This window comes from Scylla paramamosain, chromosome 28 (assembly GCF_035594125.1).
Source record: "Scylla paramamosain isolate STU-SP2022 chromosome 28, ASM3559412v1, whole genome shotgun sequence".
Lineage (NCBI taxonomy): Eukaryota > Metazoa > Arthropoda > Malacostraca > Decapoda > Portunidae > Scylla > Scylla paramamosain.
Window position 1 is genome coordinate 13,431,281 of NC_087178.1, and position 22,506 is coordinate 13,453,786.

General features: G+C 37.2%; 1 protein-coding gene across 3 annotated transcripts in view; it reads right to left on the reverse strand.

Moving 5' to 3' along the window:
• LOC135114948 (cubilin-like) overlaps window positions 1-22,506 on the reverse strand; it is a 226,195-nt gene that overhangs the window by 53,299 nt on the left and 150,390 nt on the right. For all 3 annotated transcript variants that reach the window (XR_010275724.1, XR_010275725.1, XM_064031254.1), the window contains exons 55-69: window positions 14,978-15,143; window positions 14,179-14,361; window positions 13,863-13,983; window positions 13,347-13,573; window positions 13,115-13,189; window positions 12,737-12,876; window positions 6,805-6,970; window positions 6,253-6,467; window positions 4,835-4,921; window positions 4,307-4,448; window positions 3,747-3,913; window positions 3,359-3,515; window positions 2,740-2,883; window positions 2,251-2,354; window positions 1,869-1,998 (exon numbers count right to left, since the gene is read on the reverse strand). Coding sequence is in view for 1 of the 3 variants with exons in the window: in XM_064031254.1 (XP_063887324.1) it covers window positions 1,869-1,998; window positions 2,251-2,354; window positions 2,740-2,883; window positions 3,359-3,515; window positions 3,747-3,913; window positions 4,307-4,448; window positions 4,835-4,921; window positions 6,253-6,467; window positions 6,805-6,970; window positions 12,737-12,876; window positions 13,115-13,189; window positions 13,347-13,573; window positions 13,863-13,983; window positions 14,179-14,361; window positions 14,978-15,143 (2,224 nt within the window). In the remaining 2 variants the exon portion in view is untranslated. The remainder of the gene's footprint in view (window positions 1-1,868; window positions 1,999-2,250; window positions 2,355-2,739; window positions 2,884-3,358; window positions 3,516-3,746; window positions 3,914-4,306; window positions 4,449-4,834; window positions 4,922-6,252; window positions 6,468-6,804; window positions 6,971-12,736; window positions 12,877-13,114; window positions 13,190-13,346; window positions 13,574-13,862; window positions 13,984-14,178; window positions 14,362-14,977; window positions 15,144-22,506) is intronic.

Below are 22,506 nucleotides of genomic sequence, written 5' to 3' on the forward strand. Positions count from 1 at the left end.
AGATGAAGAAAGGAATTATGAGAAAGATATAGTTAACAAATGCAAAGATGAGCCGAAGTTATTCTTCAGATATGTGAATGGGAAGATGAAAAAACAGGCAAACAATAGATAAATTAACGAAAGATGACATTACATACATTATATACACAGTTACAAGCGGAATTAATGAACAAGTGTTTCCAGTCAGTATTTACCAAAGAAAGCAAATTTGAAGGAGAAAGAGCATGGCACAGAGACAATGTGATGAGAGAGATACTGGTGGACATAAGTGAAATTAAGAAGATTATGTAAGATTTGGATGTAAGTAAGGCTCAAGGACCGGATGGAGTGTCCAACTGAATTCTTAAGGAATGTTGTGAATAACTGGCAGAACAATACCATAATATGTTTTTTAAGGAAGGAAAAATTCCTCTAGACTGGAAGAGAGCCAATATTGTGCCCATTTTTAAAGAAGGTAATAAAGAAGATCCAATGAAATATAGACCAGTGTCCCTAACAAGTGTGGTGGCAAAGATAGTGGAAAGAATAGTTAAAAACAGATGGATGGAATATTTAGAAGAAACATATACATTGACTGACAGACAATTTGGTTTCAGAAGTGGAAGATCTTGTGTCACGAATTTAGTGAGCTTTTATAATAGAGCAATTGATAAAATTCAAGAGAGAGAGGGTTGGGCAGACTGTGTTTATTAAGATCTAAAAAAGCATTTAATAAGGTACCACACCAGAGACTGCTATGGAAAATTCAAAATATAGGGGGTTTGCAAGGAAACACACTGAATTGGATTACAGACTTTTTGAGGGATAGAGAAATGAGAACAGTAATAAAGGGAGAAAAATCAGAATGGTGTAGAGTTACAAGTGGAGTACCACAGGGGACAGTCTTAGCCCCCGTAATGTTTCTGGTGTACGTCAATGATATGGTGGATGCGGTTGACAGTTATAAAAGTCTGTTTGCAGACAATGCAAAATTATTGAAAAGAGTGGAAAACAATACAGTGAAATATTACAGATATATAAATGGAGTAAGAAATGGGAAATGGAATTCAATGCAAAGAAATACAAGGTGATGGAATTAGGAAAAAGCAAAAGAAGACTGACAAGTTCCTACACCATGGAAGAAGTGGAAATTAAGAAAACCAAAGAAGAAAAATACTTGGGAATTACAATAAGTGATAATTTATCACCAGAAAAACATGTAAACAAAATAGTTGGGGAAACCTATGAGTTACTAAGAAAGATGAAAGGGGCATTTGCTTACATGGATGAAGAGATGATGAAAAGTTGATGGAATATGTGATTCGACCAAAACTGGAATATGCCACAATTGTTTGGTCACCCCATATAAAAAAGAAATAAGGAAAATAGAAAGGATCCAAAGAGCTGCAACCAAATTGGTACGATGTTTGAGAGATTTAACCTATGAAGAAAGATTAAGGAGATTGAAGCTTCCATCATTACAAGAAAGAAGAGAAAGAGGAGACTTGATTGCTAAATACAGAGCTTTAAAGGGTAAGGATCAAGTTGACAAAGAAGACTTATTTGTGTGGGACTCAAGAGATATAAGAGGACATGGAGTCAAATTGAGGAAAACAGCAAGTAGAAGAGATGTCAAGAAATATGGTTTCCCAAATAGAAGCATAGAAATATGGAAAAACTTAGATGAAACAGTGGTACAAGCAACAAATATTCGTGAATTTAAAGTTAAGCTGGATGCTTATAGGTATGGAGACAGGTCAGCACGAGCATAGCTCTTTTCCTGTAAAACACAACTAGGTAAATACAACTAAGTAAATACACACACACACACACACACACTTGAACAAACATATTATGGCATTATATTTTCCATAAAGCAGCCAATTCACCTGTAGATTCATGAGGCTGTCCTTGTTTGATCCTGACTTTCCATCCCTGACCAGTAATGTTACTGGCACCTGTTACATAGCGCAATGCCATGCTATTGCTTGGTGCCATGTGGATGGCTGTCCTCCCTTCCTATTGAAGGAACATCAAAATCAGCATGTTATTGAGTGTTCACAGCAGCCATGTGGAGATGGCATCTAGTATCAGACAAAAGCCAAAACCCTGTAGTTAGAATGATAAAAAACAAAATTCTTACAAACCTTGTAATCATACAAATGTTGGATAAGTGAATATTTTGCAGTAAAATGAGTGAAAATTAATGTATCCAATACTTCACTGAACTGCCCCAGCCTCTGAAGTGCACAAGTCATGTGAATTACTCACCTCTCCACAGAAAGTGTTAAACAGAATGGGCTGCCCAGACAAACTCATGTCATACATCTCCAAGTAAGTACTGTTGCAGCCATCAGCTCCACCAAAGTCAATTCCTGAATGAGTAAGAAATATTGCATATTGTATAAATGTTACCACTGTCTCATTTGTTTTCTCTTAACTGAAAAGTACAATGGATAGGTAGTATGTATGTGATCTAACACCACTTTGTGATAGGTGATATGCAGAGACTTGCTGTATTTACTGGAATATACAAGATGTGCTGGAAACAGCCAAGAAGTATTTTTTAAGATATGTTATTATATCCACATGTAACTCACAAAAACCACTCATGTGATGTGGCCTTACTGCTATTATTACTATTATTATTATCATTATTACTATTATTATCTATTATATCCATGTATAATTCACAAAAACCACTTGTGTGATGTGGCCTTACTACACTGCCAAGGTTCAACTGATTATACAAAATCTTACTTTGGAATCGGAGAATGACATGCTGATCAGGCTGGACTGTGAGGGTGAAGACACAGTCTAGGTTGGGACCAGCAGGTCCTGGATAACTTGGACTGGTTAGTATAGCCGAAGAACTGACATGCATTGTCCCACCACAACCACCTCCTGTAAGACATTACAATTCATTAAAATGGTTTCTAGAGGTATCTGTATCTACAAGACAATGAATTTTTATAGAAAAGGCCAAAAAAAGCAAAAACTATCAAAACAAAAGAAAGTTTAAAATCTTTCACAGTGTACAAGTTTTACATCCATAACTGAAGAACAGAAAGAACTGCACCACAAATAAAAGTCAAAGGATTTATAAGATTTATAGCTTCCATATGTGAGCCAATGTACACTGACACCTAAGATAACTTATGAACTATATATATATATATATATATATATATATATATATATATATATATATATATATATATATATATATATATATATATATATATATATATATATATATATATATATATATATATATCAGGAAGTTTTCATAACAGAAAACTTAGCCTTTTATGTGTTTTAATGGTGTACATTGTTTCACTGACAATTTCCTCCCTCATACATTGAAAGAGGAGTTCACCTTGCGTTGAGGTAGTATACGTAAGGTCAAAGTGTCCACTCCACTGTCGTGTAAACTCTAAGTAGAGTGCATTCCCTGTTGAAAACACAGGCAAAGCCACACGAAACCCACAGAAGAACAACAGCAGTGGAGCCGAGGTATCTAAACCATCATAGACCTAAAGGACATGTGACCAACAGATGAATGAGCAACAAATATTGCATTCATGAAAACAAAAGGATTTTATCAACATTTTGTGCAGCTACTAAGTGACAAGCTGTCATAGACCTAAAGGACATGTCACCAACCGATGGATGAGCAACAAATATTGCATTCATGAAAACAAAAGGATTTTATCAACATTTTGTGCAGCTACTAAATGACAATCTTATCAATAAAAACTGGTTACCCTCATAGAGTGGCTGGTGGTGCAGTTTTCGCCTCTTGTATAAATGTATGACATGCGAAAGTAGAGGTTGATGAAGGATCCCTCTGGCGCCAGGAAGGTAGAATGACAAACATGTGCCTGTCTCGACTTGACAGTTCCAGAAGTACTGTTGAAGGTTCTGTTACAGCCTGTGAAAGTGATAGGTCATCTTATAATACCTTTAAAATTCTAATGATGTTATATCTTTTTAGCAATCAACAGGTATCATATTCTGCAGCCTAAAATCAAATGCAATCATTTACCAAAATCATCTTATACTAATCAATATAAAAAACAACCTTATTTGGTTTTAAATTCACTTTTGTTATTACTAGTGAGACTCAATGTTTGAAAACTCTAATTCATTCCAATAAACATAAGTGTTTTTTATTATCAATTTTCCTAGCTAAACAAGGTTGAAGCAGGAAGTTTAAGCATTACTATGTCATTTACTCATTATTTCTCACAGATTCACCAACAGCTTAGATATTGTCAAAGGCCCTTCAGTATAAAAAAAAGTTACCTTATTGCTAAGTACCAACCTCCAATTGAATAGTGCAGTCGGAAGCCAGAGGAGACTATGGAAGCATCACTAATGAACCTCAATTCAACAGCATTGGTAGAGGAAGTGAGGTGGTGGGGGATGGTGCTGCCACAGTACCCATGCCTTAACCAATTCCCATACTGATGAGAAGACATGCAGGTGCTTAACATTCACTAAATAACATCAATTTCTAGTGCAATTCTGATAGACAGGTTCTATATATATTTATGGACATATTCATGGAGTATGGACATTAAATACATCAGTTAAGTCAGATAAGAAGACTGCAATGACAGAGATACAGAGAGAAAAGATAGGGACAAATCATTGGTGTGGTAAAAACTGATGTGGAAGGGGAACTTGCATTTTTTAGAACAAAAATTGTAAGTTTCTGCATCTTAATTAAAAGCACCAAAATTTTTATCAATCACACACTACCAAGTAACATCACACCATCACCACACTCCATTCCTGATATCCCACACAAGGCTTAACAAGGCCTCAAAAAAAGAGATATTACACTCACAAAGAAGTACACCCTTCTGCCTCCTGGGAGCAAGAATGGGTAACGTGAGGTGGATCCAGAATGTATGAGATGAGACTCCGACTGAAGCTGAGGGAAGGAGAAGCAGCGTGTTCAAGGTACCCTCCTCAAGACTATGATACAGCTACATACTATTCACTAGGACCTGATTTCCCAAAAACATCCTCTTCCATATAGTGTATTAAGAGTGTATATCAAAATCAGATAATACATAAAAAAATATATACAGTCATACCTCATGATTTGAACATCCTTCAATTTGAACAACTCCCAATTCAAACAGGGATGAACAAATTTTGTCCTCCAATTTGAACACAGTCCTCCAATATGAACAAACACCCATTCAAGTGGTCAATTCCTCTAGCTTCATCCTCCTGTCTTTCTTCCCTTCCCTACCCTTCCCCATCCCTTTCCATTTCTTCCCTCCCTCTATAACTCTCTATCACTCTCATTCTATTTAGCAATTCACAAGATTGTTCTTACTTTCACAGAGAGAGAGAGAGAGAGAGAGAGAGAGAGAGAGAGAGAGAGAGAGAGAGAGAGAGAGAGAGAGAGAGAGAGAGAGAGAGAGAGAGAGAGAGAGAGAGAGAGAGAGAGAGAGAGAGAGAGAGAGAGAGAGAGAGAGAGAGAGAGGATGGAGGGAGGAAGAGGAGGAGGGAAGAGGGAGGAAAGCATGGAATGAGGGGAAGAGAGAGAGAGAGAGAGAGAGAGAGAGAGAGAGAGAGAGAGAGAGAGAGAGAGAGAGAGAGAGAGAGAGAGAGAGAGAGAGAGAGAGAGAGAGAGAGAGAGAGAGAGAGAGAGAGAGAGAGAGAATTTTTAGAGCAAAATAAAAATTCTTTTTACAACAACTGCTTTCAAGACTGAAGATGGCAGGAACTTTTGATGACCCAACATTTTAAGGTTGGTGTTTATTTACATTGGTATTTTGCATAGTTTTGAGGTCACTGTTTTATATCTGATGTATAAGACAACTAACTTTTTTGTCTTTTTTAGGATGATTCAAGTACCGTCTTATAAGCCAAATATACAGTACTTCATGATTTCCTTTACTTTATTTTTCTTTCTGTAATTTAGGTTATTTTCATTCAGTTATATGTTTGGGCCACAACATAAACCCATAGAAAAAAAAAAGGGATTTTGGGACCTGGAATGGATGAATTTTTTAACATTAATTTGAATGGGATAGATTGCTTCCCAATTAGAACATTCCAAATTAAAAAAGCCCAAAGTAATCAATTTAGTTCAAATCACAAGGTACTACTGTATATGACTGCATGGAATATTATGATGAAATATGAGACAAAGTCACAGTACAATTATAAATAATATCAATTTAATAAACTATCAATGATAACCTTTTTACTTCAAGCTATGACAAAAAAACAAAACATTCTGCCTACCGGGACATATTCCGAAATGTAGAGCTGATCTTTGGAACAAAGTCGGGATGTCTCTAGATTCATCTCATTAATTTCAAGGTGAATATCATCATCCAACTCAGAGGCTGAAATAATCCAGCGACAGCGGGTACTCAATGGGTACTGGTTAGGGTAGCCAGGGGACTGCAGCACCTGGGACTCATTGGTGGCATGGAGACTTGAGGCACCACAGGGATCTGATGCAAGACAGGAACAGAATCATGTGATCTTTAATCTTTCTTATTTTATTTTGATTGTGACTGTCAACAAGTTGTGTATGTGTGCATCTCTTCTCAATTAGCAGGGAATGCTGGCCTAATATACGGCTGGAAAAATGTAATATTTTAATATTTAATATTATCTTTATTTTTTTTTCTTCCTTGGTTACCAGTGAATATTATAAAGATACAGAGAAAGAAAGAAAATGGCAAGATGTTCACTCAATGATGCTGAAAATAAAGGCTCAATACTGTGGAGAAGCAACATCAGGTCATAGCAATGAGTTAGTTCAGTGGACATGAAGAGAAAACTCACGTGGTGTGTTCGTGAGTGTGGCAGTGAAGCCTGGGAATTCCTGACTGCTGTCAGAGATGAAGCGGATGTACATCAGGTTGGTAGAGGAAGACACACTAAAGGGAACAGTGGAAGTGTTGCAATGGGTGGATATTAAGTCTGACTTGGAGGATGGTCCATCATAGATCTGTCAAAAAAGAAAGAAAAGATATTACTGGTTAAAATGCATAATACTTTTCATGTGTGGTTGGTTACTATATATGCCCATTAGACAACACTGATAATCACAACCAAAACCAACACCACCACCAATATCATCTTGATTTCATCTCCCATAGTATTAGTTAGGGAGCAAAGGAGGTACATGGGAAACAAGCTTTGTATTTGTAGGGAGGAGTACCACAAAGAGAAACAGACAATTAATTCACACACCAAAGGGGTTTTGGAACAAACCTATATACTTCTTCCTTGCAATTATTATTTATCAACACTTTGAGCAGACTTTTCTTTCTGTAAGAGGGCCACTGACTGAAAAAAAAAAATAGAAAAAAAAAAGCCCACTGCACAGCCAGTCCTTAAAAGAAAAGGCCAAAGGGTTCCAAAATTTGAGGGGTCTTGACACTTCCCTCTTCAAAGAATTCCATCCATCAGTATGGGGAAATGCAGAAGCAAGTATAAAGAGTTCCAAAGTTTACCAGTGAAAGAAATAAAAGAAAAAAAAGAAAGAAATAAAAGAAATAAAAGACCAGTAGAGCAACCTTGATGGAACCCATACTGGCAATCAGATAGAAGGTTGTGAAGTGAGAGATGTTTAAGAATCTCCCTGTTGAGGATCTATTCAAAAACTTTAGATAGGCAGGAAATTAAAGCAATAGGATGGTAGTTTGAGGGATTAGAAGTCACCCTTTTTAGAAACAGGCTTAATGTAGGCAAATTTCCAGCAAGAAGGAAAGGCAGATGTTGACAGACAAAGTTGAAAGAGTTTGACTAGGAAAAGTGCAAGCATGGAGGTGCATTTTTGGAGAACAATTAGAGAGACCCCATCAGGTCCATAAGCCTTCCAAGGGTTTAGGCCAGCGAAGGCATGGAAAACATCATTGCAAAGAATTTTAATAGGTAGCATGAAGTAGTTAGAGGGTGGAGGAGAGGGAGGAACAAGCCCTGAATCGTCCAAGGTAGAGTTTATAGCAAAGGTCTGAATGAAGAGTTCAGCTTTAGAGACAGATGTGATAGCAGTGGTGCCATCTGGTTGAAAAAAAAAGGGAAAGAAGAAGCAAAGTTATTGGAGATATTTTTTGGCTAGGTGCCAGAAGTCATGATGGGAGTTAGATCTTGAAAGATTTTGACACTCAATTAATGAAGAAGTATTCGGCTAGTTAGAGAACAGACTTGGCATGTGTTAATAAAGTATAATGTGTGTGTGTGTGTGTGTGTGTGTGTGTGTGTGTGTGTGTGTGTGTGTGTGTGTGTGTGTGTGTGTGTGTGTGTGTGTGTGTGTGTGTGTGTGTGTCTTGTAATGTGCAGGAAGATAACACAATGGAAAGTGAAGAACAAGAAAGAATGATAATGAACGAGGGGAGAGAGAGAGAGAGAGAGAGAGAGAGAGAGAGAGAGAGAGAGAGAGAGAGAGAGAGAGAGAGAGAGAGAGAGAGAGAGAGAGAGAGAGAGAGAGAGAGAGAGAGAGAGAGAGAGAGAGAGAGAGAGAGAGAGAGAGAGAGAGAGAGAGAGAATGCCAAATGTATGATTAAGAGTTGCTGCTCACTGCCATTAACTTACCACAAGAATTTCCGCGCCCAAAAACTCTCCTTCCCTGATTAATTTACCTTGTTTCCCTTTGGTCAGTCAGTTTGAGTCTCACATAGTTTATAGCAGAAGAGTTGTCCTTAACAATGAGCTAATTAGTATTCGTGAAGCCCCTTTGTTTAATCAGTAGAATTTCTAAAGTGTTTTATTCAAGTAAAGACCGTGTGGGGAGTGGTGTGTGAGCAGGCGTCCATATATGATTTGGTCTGTTCAGGTATGTCCACAGCATGGAGCAGAGAGTTGATTAATGTTGCTGGTCATTGGTCCTCTGAGGTAGACCTGGCGTTTCTTGGTTGGAGGTAGGCATGACTAAGTTTTTTTTTTTTTCTGTACTACAAGCTATCTAGACCTTTATAAACAAATCAGGAAAAATTACGATAAAAAATTATATGATGAGGTGCCTTGATGGTTCAGGCCTGGTTGGAAAAGACAATGCTGGTAGTAAAGCTAATAGAAATTAAGCATCTGGCCAGCTTTATTCCACTGTATCTAGAAGATGCATTGGCTTTGTATATGGAGATAAGTGAGAAGACCAGACTGATGTGGGGAAGACAGAGCACAGGTTGAAGGAAACATTTGCACAAGGAAGCTTTAAGACCTACATGAAGTTGACAGGTTTGAGGTGAGTGGATGTTGTTGCCAATAAAGTTAGGAAATTGCCCAGGCTAGCTGGATTGAAGGAAGAAGGATTGGAGTTGGCATTTATCACTGGTTTTCCTGACCATATCTCAACAGAATTGAAGCAAGTAAAGGATTTTGATGTACTGAGTGTGAGTGACTTCATTTACCCAGAGTGTTGGTGTCAGAGAATTCAAAGGGAGGCAAGGAAGTGGTGGCAGTAACAACCAGAGGTTCAGCCACAGAGATGAAAAGACTTGATCCTACAGGTGAAGAAAATGACAGAGGGGTAGGAATGCAAAAATTCAAAGGTTGTTTCAGGTTTTGTGGCCCTCACATGACTTGAGAGTGCTAAGAGTCTAGGCCATGCATAACATGCTATCACTGTGGAAAGGAGGGCCACATGACATACCACCATGAACAGAAAAACAGATGGAGGGAGCAGTTGTGCTGCAAGCTAGCTCCTTGGATAGTTAAAGGCACTGTCAGGCTCCCTACTAATAGTCAAGGTGACGGTAGGGAGAAAGCAGGTAAAAACCCTTGTGGATACTGGCTGTTCAAAGATGGTGATGGCTTCTCATCTGGTGCCAAAATGTAAGAAAAAGGAAAGCAGACTAGTGACAGTTGACAAAGAGACTATGTGAAAGTGAGAGACACATCAAGTTGATGGTTCAAAAAGTTTAGCTGGGCGTTGATGCTATTATACTAAGAAGATTAATTGATGGCTGGGAATAGATGTAATCAGCCAACTTGGTAGTGTTGTAATTGCAAGAAGAAAAAGACCAGTGACATTTGGAGAGGTGACAAGAAAGAGTAGCTTGCTTGCTTTAAATGAGGTGGCCTGCTATCCAGTGACAGTAGGGAACCGGAAAACAGAGATAGGAATATATATGTAATGTACCACATGGACAGTGATGTCATTGATATATGTGGTGTGACCCTAAGACACTGGAGACAGATGAGAGGGGCCTCCTCTATTGTGGATTTGATGTCTGCCTATCTGCAAATTCATGTGGTAAAGAAACTGTGGAGGTATCAGCTGAGAAAATATAAGAGATGAATGAACATGCTGTTTAACAAGGCTACATTTCAGGTAAAACTCTGCCCCAAGAATCATGACTAATATACAGTGGAACCTTGGTTACGAAACACCTCCTTTTTCAAACATTTATTTCTTCTAACAAAATTTTGAATTCATCATTGTTTTGGTTGTGGTACCATAACTCAGTTCTAAAACAAAGTTACTTGATTTCAAATATTAAAAGACATAGCAAAAGCTATTGTTTATTACTAATTCAGTTTCTATAAATATATACCTCATTTTTATATATTTGGAGGAGAGACACAGAGTGTAAGATTGTAATTCAATCTTTGAAATAGGATAAATGTGATCCAGCTGAAAAGCCTTGATCCAGCTGAAAAGCCTTAATGTAAACAAACAGTTTTCAGCACTCAGGAGTAATTCTGAGACACTTGTGGCTCTCTCAATGACCCCCAATGCCATCACTACTATACAACAAGATGTCTAAGTGTTATGATCACCTTCATTTTGGCAGTAAGTGGGTTTCTCCTCTCTGTGTCTCTGTGTAAGACTTCCCTCACTAGATCAGTCTAAACAGTATCTTCTGATGGGTTCTGTGTCATAAGTTCATTCAGTACATCCTTTCTGGATAAATAATTTGTGAGCTGGAGATGTAAAGTAGCCATCTTGGCTTTGGCAACATCTGTCATAAGCCACTAAGATAGTGCAGATTAGTGTCTGGGAACAGATTAATTCATTTTACATTGATTCCTATGGGGAAAATAGTTTCAGTTTTTTAACGTTTTGGATTTCAAAACAGCATTCAGAAATTAATTAAGTTTGAGAACAGAGGTTTCCCTGTATGGAGGAGGAAAAAGGTCATGGAAGCTGGCACAAATTCATACAATGATGATAGTTTGGTGGATGAGACTGTAGTGACAGCAGATGAAGTGGTAGAACGTGAGGCAAAGTTTGGGCTGGCCACAAAAATACCTGAGCCACTGGAGAGAGGTGCAGTATTAGGCCTAAGACTGGAGAAGGATGAGACAGAAAAGTTAGTTTTTGGAGAGGAAATGAGATTCCTGAGGTGGGTGGTGAGCTGAATAAAAAGACAGCTGTTCTAAGCTTGTGAAATATAGGTAGGCCATTGCCCTACATTAAAAGGAGAGCAGAAGGGGTAAGATGGGAGGTTAAATTCAGATCAGAGACAGTAGATATGATGAAAAATATTATAGAGTGCGAGTGCACCATGAGAGCCCAGTGAGAAGGAGTGATGCTAGTAGTATCATGACAGGAGTGGTGTTGGAGATTGATGTCATAGAAGTTGAAGATGTGGCCTGGTTGAGAAAGAAAGGTGACTTTGGACATGTCAATGTTGCTAAATTGGATGCAGTATTGAAAGGAGTTACCCTGGCAGTGAAGTGGAACCTGCAGGTAGTTGAGACTTGCACTGACTCTGCTACCGTGTTTGGCTGGATGAAATCAATAATGTTGGCAGAAAAGAATTCACATGAAAAGAGTCTCTGAAATGACTGTGGTGCGACAATTGGGAATCCTACAAGAGTTGTTGGATGTGTGCAATCTTTAGCTGCATGCAATTTTTGTCCCTTCAAAGAAGAACAAGGAGGATAGTCTAACGAGAGTAAAGAAGGCCTATTTATGGGTGCTGCAGGATGAGGAGTCGACTGAGGCGTGTTGTGTTGGAGTGCTAAGTGTAAAAGAGCTTCATGGGATTCCTCAGCATGTCCTAGATATATAAAGAGTGATACATCCATCAGAAGATGAAGAGAGTAGTGAGAAATGAAGTGAGAGTGAAGAGGTGGATATTGGAAATGAATAGGAGGAAGCCCAAGATGAAATGATATTGAGGTGATTGGAAAGAGAGAAGCAACAACCAATGTGGATGAGAGATTACAGTGATAACATAATTTGTATATATGTTGAATGCATTCTTTAGAATATTAAGTTCACAAAATGATCTTAAGATCAGGAGGGCATGTAGTTTAAAGAGACTGTTTAGGGTTATGATGCAAGTGGTTAGACATATTTGGGAGTTGGCAACAGTGGAAAACATAAGAAGGAAACAAAGTTAGAAGTGGGCAAGGCAGTTTGTTGGATGTCTTGCGATTGTGTGGCTGTCACAGCCATGGCTGTTGATGTTGGCTCCCTGCTCTTGTGGTGATTTGCAGGCCTTGGTATTCCAGTTTGGTATAGTGTCAGCATACTGGAAGGGGTTTTGCTGTGGCTGTCATACCAGGCTCAAGGGTCCCAGGTGATTAAATTTGTCCAGTAATGTCCACAGCATGGAGTGGAGAGGTGATTAAGGTTGCTAGTTGTTGTTCCTCCAAGGTAGACCTGAGGTTTCTTGGCTAGAGGTAGGTGTGAATGACTTTTTTTTTTTTCCTTCTCTACTACAAGACCTTTGTCTTGTAACAGAAAGTAAAAGGTTGATGATGATGATGATGATGATGATGAAGTATCTTTAACAAGGTTGCATTAACATAAACTCACCTCAACACGGTCATATGGACAAGGCTCAGTGTCATTTACATCTGGTGGTTCTAGTTGAAGTCTTGTAAAGGTCAAAGTCACCACATGATCCTCAAGACCTTCCACCAGCCACACACACTGCAGCAGTGGTTCATAATTCACTGGCAAATACAAAAAGTTATTCAATGGCTTCATAAATAAATTCCTCATTAACAATTTTAATCAAATATTGTGTTTTTACATATGATTCAGTCTCAGAATGATCATTTAGACATCATATCAGTATAAGCTTTGTATTTATTTTCACTTAGTTTCAGATGGTACATGCTGCACAGTACTTCAAGTCTAAAAGTTGGTACATGCTGCACAGTACTTCAAGTCTAAAAGTATGTTCCCTACCAGAGTTGCTAAGTGAGAAGGACCTGATGATGTGAGAAGCTCCCTCAGCAGAGATGTTCACATTCCCACCACAAGCTGCCAAGAAATACATATATTAACACCTCATACCTTCACACACCAGCAAACACCTCTACTTATTATGAATTACAAATACTGTATAATTGTTAGTCTTCCTTCCTTACTGAAAAAAAGTAACACAAGACATACACAACTACATTAGTTGCCACCTTACCATATGTGAACTCCAAACTGGCCCTGAAGCCCTCCAATGTAACTGAGTGATCAGAGGAGAATACAACTCGTGCCTTGTTCCCATGAGTTGTCACTACTGGCAGATCCAGAGTGTGATTGCCACAAAACCGAGCCACAAGCTTATCTTGGGCAGAAGAATGTCCTTCATACACACTGATGCTATCAAAGCTGCACCGGTGGTGGGTTTCAAGTACAAGGTGCTGGAACCTGTAAAATAGAAGAGAATGTTTTGCTGTATATGTAATAATTCACACTGATATGTTTAAATGAATACTTTGTTCAGCTTTTATCATCAACCTCTAAAAATCATGACCAAAAATTCTTGAATGAATATTAAATACAAAGCAATGTTTATAGATGCTTGATGTTCCTCATGCAAACAAGAATAAAAGCAAATGGCAATCATGAAAATAAAAGTGTTGACAATAATTCTTGCAGGCCTTGGCATTAGAATTATCCCATGAACTCAAACAATCCAGGGATAACTAATATTCACTTGATATGTGGGACTTTCCCTTCTGGAGCTGTCACATCCCATACACACAGCATGTGGTTTTGGTAATATGACTGTGTTGGCAAGCTAAGTTCTCCTGGGGCAGTCAAGTTTCCACCACATTCTGTAATTAACATATCAAGGCTCACCATTTATAAGCCAGAACATTAAGTATTATATTTTCACTTGTTGAAAAACAAAAAATAAATTATATGTGTATCCAAATCTAGGAGACAGAAAAAGGCAGACATATTACATTTAAGCAAATTTAAACCAACTCTTGAAATGTAAAGAATGACACAAGATCCAGTTGCTTCACCTTTAACATCAAATTTGGCAACAAAGCCTAACTTCTCGATGGAAAAATCTGAGTGGAATCTGAAGAGGGTGGAGCCCCGTGTTGTTATGTTGTGAGGCAGATCCCTGCCACAGTAAGGCCCCCAAGATTGCCCCGACTGTTCCTCCATCACCGTCAAATGATCATACCTGCAGTTCCTTGCATCTGTTCACAGAGGAAATTTCCAATCAAAACTATTGGATATCTTAATTTGGTAGCCCATGATATTAATTTTTCTTTTCACATTAATATGAATGAGGTTGCTAAAACATTAAAAAAGCAATGCTACTAGAAAGAAGTTTAGAGCTTTTAAGATTATACATTAATGGTTTCAGCTTAATGATGGAAGTTAAAGTGTAGAGTGACTAATTCTTGCTTTGCTACCTATACCATCTCATTGATAAGAATTGTATTATTATCTAAATGGTATCTTTGCTCATTATACTTTAGATATCTCAGTTATAATAGCTTAATTCATCATTTTCATTTGCTATAAAAGCTTTTACTTCTCTGTTACATAACATCACTTACACTTATTAAAAATAAAATTGAACATTTCAATCTACTACTATACCTTTCAATTCTCAATACATAAAAAGAAAAGAAAATATACAATACCCTCAAATTTCAAAGCACTGTGTGAATGATCAAATATAATTCCAAAGAAAATGAAAATCATAAATATGAAACACCAACTTTTCACATTTGAATGGAATGGAAAGTTCTATTAAAAACAAATTTCACATTATAAATGACACTAAAACATTAAAGTATTTCTTACTTTCAAGATCAAAACTGAGGAAGTGGACGTGGATAAAATCCTCCCTGCCAGCAACAATGCGATAGTCACAGTCAGCATAGGGTGGGTAGTTGTTTGGATGACCTGGGGTCACCATATAACCACTTGCTTGGGTGTAATTGTTCCCGCACAGCATCAGCCATGATGCCTACAACATGCATGGTTGATGTCATCATCATCATTACACTTTTATTCCTTTCAAACACTATCAACTTATTCCAGTTTCAACTGATATTAAATTTCTGTCTTTTCCACACATCATCAAACACATTTACCTGCTTTTGTACATGTTTGTGCATTTCTTACTTAAGATTATGCCATTTTTGCACGATGGGCAAAAGCACCAAATATTGCAAGGAAACAGTACATTCATTGTTTATGGTCATCAGCTTTATGTATGAATTAAATTTTGTATAATTTGATTGGTGTGTGAACACATAATAAACACACATTATCAAATGTATAAGCTTGTAGAATCCATTTTACAAGTACACAAGCAGGCTAGATTATGCATGAAAACACTATATATGCTGGTGTATAAGACAACATTCACATCAGACACACCCTATATTTGATAAATAGTTTTTTTTTAAATAAATAAATAAAAAATAATAATGAATAAATAAATAAATAAATAAATAAATAAATAAATGGATAGACAAATATATAAATAAAATTACTGGCATTTAAAAAATTTGCTAGTTTTTTGTCATGTGTTTCAATTTTGTATATTTGTTGTTAAAATATTAAGGGAATATTATATTGTATGGTAGCCAATTCTATCTAGAGATGCTCTCACAGCCAAGATGGCTACTTCACAACATCTCCAGCTCACAAATTATTTATCCAGAAAGAATGTAATGAATGAACTTAGTGACACAGAACTCCATCAGAAGATACTATTTAGACTGTGCAGGTATTCTCTTTGTCTCCAATCTAGTGAGGGAAGCCTTATAGAGGGACAGAGAGAGGAGCAACCCACTTACTGCCAAAATGAAGGTGATCATAACATTTAGATGTCTTGCTGCTAGAGCAGCTGTGTCAACTTTGCTTGCAAGATCAAATAAGGTGTGTGAGTTCGTGGCTTGTTCATATATTTTTTTCATCAGAAATGTGGTACCAACAGAATAGAAAATGTGTCTCTAAATTTTTTTTTGAGTAGCATGTGCAGTTTATATATATATATATATATATATATATATATATATATATATATATATATATATATATATATATATATATATATATATATATATATATATACAGTGGAACCTCGGTCCTCAAAATTAATTTGTTCCTGAATGCCGTTTGAATGCCGTTTGAAATTTGAAATGTTCAAAAACTTAAATTATTTTTCCCATAAGAATCAATGTAAAATGGATTAATCCATTCCCAGACAGCAGTCTACACTGTCTTAGCAGCTTATGACAGATGCTCCCACATCCAAGATGGCTACTTCACAACATCTCCAGCTCATAAATTATTTATCCAGAAATGATGTACTGAATGAACTTCATGACACAGAACTCATCAGAAGATGCTGTTTAGACTTTGCAGGTAATCTCTTTGTCTCCAATCTAGTGAGGGAAGCCTTATAGAGGGACACAGAGAGGAGCAACCCACTGACCACCAAAATGAAGGTGATCATAACATTTAGACATCTTGCTGCTGGGAAAAGCTACTGGAAAAAATGCAGTTGTGCAGTAGTGATGGCATTGGGGGTTATCAAGAGAGCCACAGGTGGCTCGGGATAACTCCAGAGTACTGAAAACTGTTTGTTTACGTCAAGGCTTTTCAACAGGATCACACTAACCTTATTTCAAAGATTGAATTACTGTCTTACACTCTCTGTCTCTCCTCCAAATATATAAAAACAAAGTAGATATTTACAAAAACTATAAATTAGTAATAAAGGGCAGCTTTTGCTGTCTTTTAATATCTGAAATCAAGTAACTTTGTTCTAGAACCAAATTACGGTACCAAAACCAAAGCAATAACAAGTTCAAAATTTTGTTCAAAAACCAATTTGTTCGAAAATGGAGGCGTTTGGTAAACAAGATTCCACTGAGTGTGTGAGTATATATATATATATATATATATATATATATATATATATATATATATATATATATATATATATATATATATATATATATATATATATATATATATATATATATATATATATATATTGGAACCTCAGTTACCAAATGTCACCCTTTCTGAATAATTTGGTTTTCGAACAAAAACTTAACTCATAATTCCTTTGATTGCTGTACCATAATTTGGTTTTCTAACAAAGTTAGTTGATTTTAAATACTACAAGACATAAAAAAATCTGCCATTTATTACTAATTTATAGTTTCTATAAATATTTCCTTCATTTTTTTTATATTTGGAGCAGAGACACAGAGGGTAAGACAGTAATTCAATCTTTGAAATAAGTTAAATGTGATCCTGTTGAAGAACCTTGATGTAAACAAACAATGCTTGGCACTCAGAAGTAATCCCAAGCTTCCTGTGGCTTTCTCTATGACCTACAATGCCATCACTACTGCACAACTGCATTTTCTCAGTAGCTTTTCCCAGCAGCAAGATGTCTAATGTTATGATCACCATAATTTTGGTGGTGAGTGGGTTGCTCCTTTATGTGTCACTATGTAAGACTTCCTTCATTTGAACGGTGACAAAGAGAATGCCTGCATGGTCTAAACAATATCTTCTGATGAGTTCTGTGTCACTAAGTTCATTCAATACATTCTTTCTGGATAAAAAAAATTTCTAAGCTGGAAATGTTGTGGTGCGGCCATCTTATCAGCAGGTGCATCAGTCATTATCTGCTGACATGGTGGACCAGTTTCTGAGAATGGATTAATCTATTTTACATTGATTCCTATAGGGAAAATAGTTTTTTTTTTTCAAACAGCATTCAGGAACAAATTAAGTTAGAAAACCAAGGTTCCACTGTATGTAAATATATATATATATATATATATATATATATATATATATATATATATATATATATATATATATATATATATATATATATATATATATATATATATATATATATATATATATATATATATATATTGTTGTGACCACAATTCCCAGCCCCTTCATTAAGCTGCTGCACCTGGACTAGCTTCACTGAGCCACCTCTTACATGGACTCAGTGCAGGGCTCACAGATGGATGTACAGGGTCCCCTGTGACTCCTGCACCCTATTCACAACAGTCATAACTCCAGGTCGCACTAAGTTGAGGTCACCAGACTGTTTTACTGACTCACAGGCAAGGGAAATTCTCCAAACAACATTTAACTCCCACAGCTGCAGAAGAATCAACAACCACATCTAGGAAAAACAGTTAACACAAAATAACATGTATATGGTCGAGGTATTATACCCCGTTGGGCTTCCACCCACCATGACAGTCTTCCCACTGCTCAACAGAGTGTTATAGCCTCAAGCCGAGTAGCATCGTTTACTGCCACCTGGGTGACAGACCTTGTCAGGACGTGAGGAGGGTGTAAAGTTTACTAAACGGCTGATTACTTAGGTCCTCTGCAGCTTAACTGCATCATCAGCATATGTAAGAGGGGCACTGGCCAAGGGCAACAAAAGTCCAATAAAAAAAAAGCCTACTGAGATGCCTGTCCCAGAATAAGTCAAAAATTGAAGGATAAGTGTCTTGAAACCTTCCTCTTGAAGGAATTCAAGTCATAGGAAGGTGGAAATAAAGAACCAGGCGGGGAGTTCCAGAATTTACCAGAGAAAGGGATGAATGATTGAGAATACTGGTTAACTCTTGTATTAGAAAGGTGAACAGAATAGAAGTGAGAGAGAGAAGAAAGTCTTGTGCAGCAAGGCCACGGGAGGAGGGGAGGCATGCAGTTAGCAAGATCAGAAGAGCAGTTAGCATGAAAATAGCAGCAGAAGATAGTTAGAGATGTCATTTCTATTTTTCATTCATAAATCATATTTATCATCATCAATGTCAGGAGTTCCCTATTCATTTTTCCCTTTTGTCTCACATAATACAACAACATCCGGTGTGTGTGTGTGTGTGTGTGTGTGTGTGTGTGTGTGTGTGTGTGTGTGTGTGTGTGTATTTACCTAGTAGTGAAATACAGAACAAGAGCCATACTAGACTCATGCTGTCCCATCTCCACATCAACTGTTATCCAAATTTTCTTTAAATTTATGGACTTTTTTGGCACACACAGTCTCATCATTAAGTTCATTCCACACTGCTATGGTCCTCTGAAGAAAGCTATGTTTCTTGATGTTTTTTCCTCAAACACTCCTTATCACTTTCCCTCCATGTCCTCTGATACCTCTTGTATCTGATATCATAAGATCATCCCTATCCAACTTTTCCATCACTTCCAATATTCTGTATAGTGCTATCACTACATCCCTCCTCTTTTCCAGTGTAGTCAAGCCCAATGTCATCAACCTCTCTTTCTAACTATACCCTCTTAGGCTTGTAGGGATTTTAGTTGCAGTTCTCTGAATCCTTTCTAGCTTTCTGATATCCTTCTTCAAACTTCACACTAATGCTGTGTACTCCAGTCTTGGACATATCATTGTTGTTATCAATTTTTTATCATATCTTCATTAATATAGGAGAACACCATCTTGATGTTTCTCAGCAGATTATATGTTTCTCCAGTGATATTGTTTACATGCTTCACAAATAACAGATTATTAGAAATGGTTACTACTGGATCTTTCTCTTCAGATCTTATAGTAATTTTTTCATTTCCCAAATAGTAGGTGCCTTCTGTTCTTATTGCACTTTTTCTAAACTTCACCACACTACATTTCTTGGCATTAAATTCCATGTTCCACCTCGACAACCATTCATTTATCTTAACTATGTCTTGATTCAGAGCTTCAGTCTTCTTCATTTGTTACTTTTTTCATAATGTCAGTATTATCAGCAATGAAACTCATGTAGCTCGTCACCCTTTCCGTCATGTCACTTACATATACTGCAAACCTAACTGGTGCTAGTACCAGTCCTTGAGGAACTCCATTTACTACTGGTCTCCATTTTGATTTATTGCCTCTGATTAGTGTCCTCATTTCTCTGTTCATCAAGAAGTCAGCCATCCATTTTAATAATGATCCTCCCAATCTTCCTATATTTTTCAGTTTCCTTATCAGTCTTCTGTATGGTAATTTATCAAATACTTTTTTAAGGTCTAAGAATATGCAATCAGCCCATCCATCTCTTTCTTGCACTATGTCTGTTATTCTTGAGTAGAAGCTCTTCAAATTTGTTAGACACAAGATTCTCCTTCTCTGAATCCAAATGGTCTCTCTGTTATCACATTGTTGTCTTCCAGGTATTTCACCTGTCTGTTTTTGATGATCATTTCACAAATCTTTGCTGTTACACTTTTCAGTGATACTGGTCTATAGTTTAATGGGTCTTCTTTACTTCCAGCCTTGTGAGTTGATGTAATATCCACCTGTTTACAACCTTTAGGTACTCTTCCTTACAACAAGGTGGTGCTGATTATATTGTGTATCACTTTGGCTAGTTGTGAGCTGCACTCCTTTAGAATCCAGTTCAGCACACCATCAGGTCCCATTGCTTTCCTTACATCCAGCTCTTCCAAAATATTCTTTACTTCTTCTATTGATGTTACTACAGTAAAATCCCTCTTATCCGGCATCAACGGGACCGCCGACATGCCGGATACCAGAAGTTGCTGGATACTTGAATAGAAGTGAAATTATGTCCACAATCACCACCCTACACTCATGCATCTTACCATAAGAAAGATCAGCTGATCTTAATCAGCAGCTGATCTGATCAGCTGCTTAAGTGTAAGCACAACACACTTCCTCTTTTCTACAACTTTAGGCATGATGAAGGCATCAGGCGATAAACAGTGCACACGCGGGACTGAGTCACTGAGTAAACACAGTGTAGTGGACCGCGGGTGGCGCGAAGCAGTGCGCTCTGGTGCCGAGGGGACAAAGTATGCCTCGCGCGGGAATTTTAATCGATTTTATGAGTACACATTGATTTTTTATTGCTTTTAAGGCTCGGGGAAAAATGTGCCGGATACTTGAAGCTGCCGGATACTCGAATGCCGGATAGGAGGGATTTTACTGTACCTCTTTCTGACCAGTCCCATTTTCCATCACTATCCTTTCTTCCCTAAAATAATTCTCCTTAGTAAACACAGAGTGGAAGTATCTTTTGAACACTTCAGCCATCTCTTTTGGGTCTCTGACCATTTCTTCTCCAACTTTTATTTTTACTCTGCTAATGTCTTCTTTACTCTTCAGTTTTCCATTGATAAATCTATAAAACAATTTTGGTTGGTCTTTACATTTATCTTAAACATCCTTTTCATAATTCCTCTGCACATCTCTTTATATTTTGATATATTTATTCCTATTTCTTATATAAATGGCCCATAAGTCATGTCTCTTATTTTTTTCCATTTGTTCCATGCTTTTTCTCTCTCCAGTCTAGCTACTGCACATCTCTTGTTATACCAATCCTTCTTAAACAGGTTTTCTGTTGATTTCTTAAGTAGCCATTTCTCCACTCCTTTATTATGAATGTCCAGGAAGATGGTCCACTTTTCTTCTGTGTCACTTATTTGAAATATTTCATTCTAATCCACTTCACTGAAATACTTCCTAAGCTGTCCAAAATTTGTGTTACTGTAGTTCAGCTATTCTCTCCTGTGGTGGTCTTCTTTTCTTGTACTGATGCTCTAATCCATTACTAAGAACTGAATCAATGCATGGTAACTTTTACCTACTGGGTTTTTGTGTTTCAAATCTTCTAATATGGCTTGTTCCTTTGTAAAAATTAGATCAAGCCTTAATGGTGTTTCATTTCCTCTGAATCTCGTGTCTTCTTTAACCCATTATGTAAGAATATTCTCAATAGCCAACTCAAGTAATTTGTTCCCCAATGATGACTTGCTACTTTCTGTGGTCCAACTTTCCCAAGATACCTCTTTACAATTCAAGTCTCCCATCACTAGTACATTCTCATTTTCCTCCTGTGACTTGGGTAAACATGCCTTTGTGTCTTCCAGCATTCTCTTGTATTCTTCCTCCCCATGAGTTGGAATAAGGGGGAACATAGGTCACTACAATATTTTGGCATTTTCCCAGATTTCTTTTGAAGTTTACTTTCAGTAGTTCTGCCTCCCCTTCCACACATGTAGTAGATTCCACCATCAATTCTTTTCTAACTACGAGCATCACACCTCCACCCTGCTTATATTTTCTATTTCTCATCCAGGGGTTGTAATTTCCATCACCAATATTTAAAACATCCACATCACTCACAAGTTTTGTTTCAATTTCCTTGATATCTGGTTTCTCTTCTCTTAAATAATCTTTTACTTCCAACACGATTGACGTCAAACCATTTATGTTTGTATAAACCACTTTTAAACTTTCCCTTTTGCATTGTCCTCTATCCTGTACCACTTTCTCAGCCTCATGTCTATGACCCTCCAAT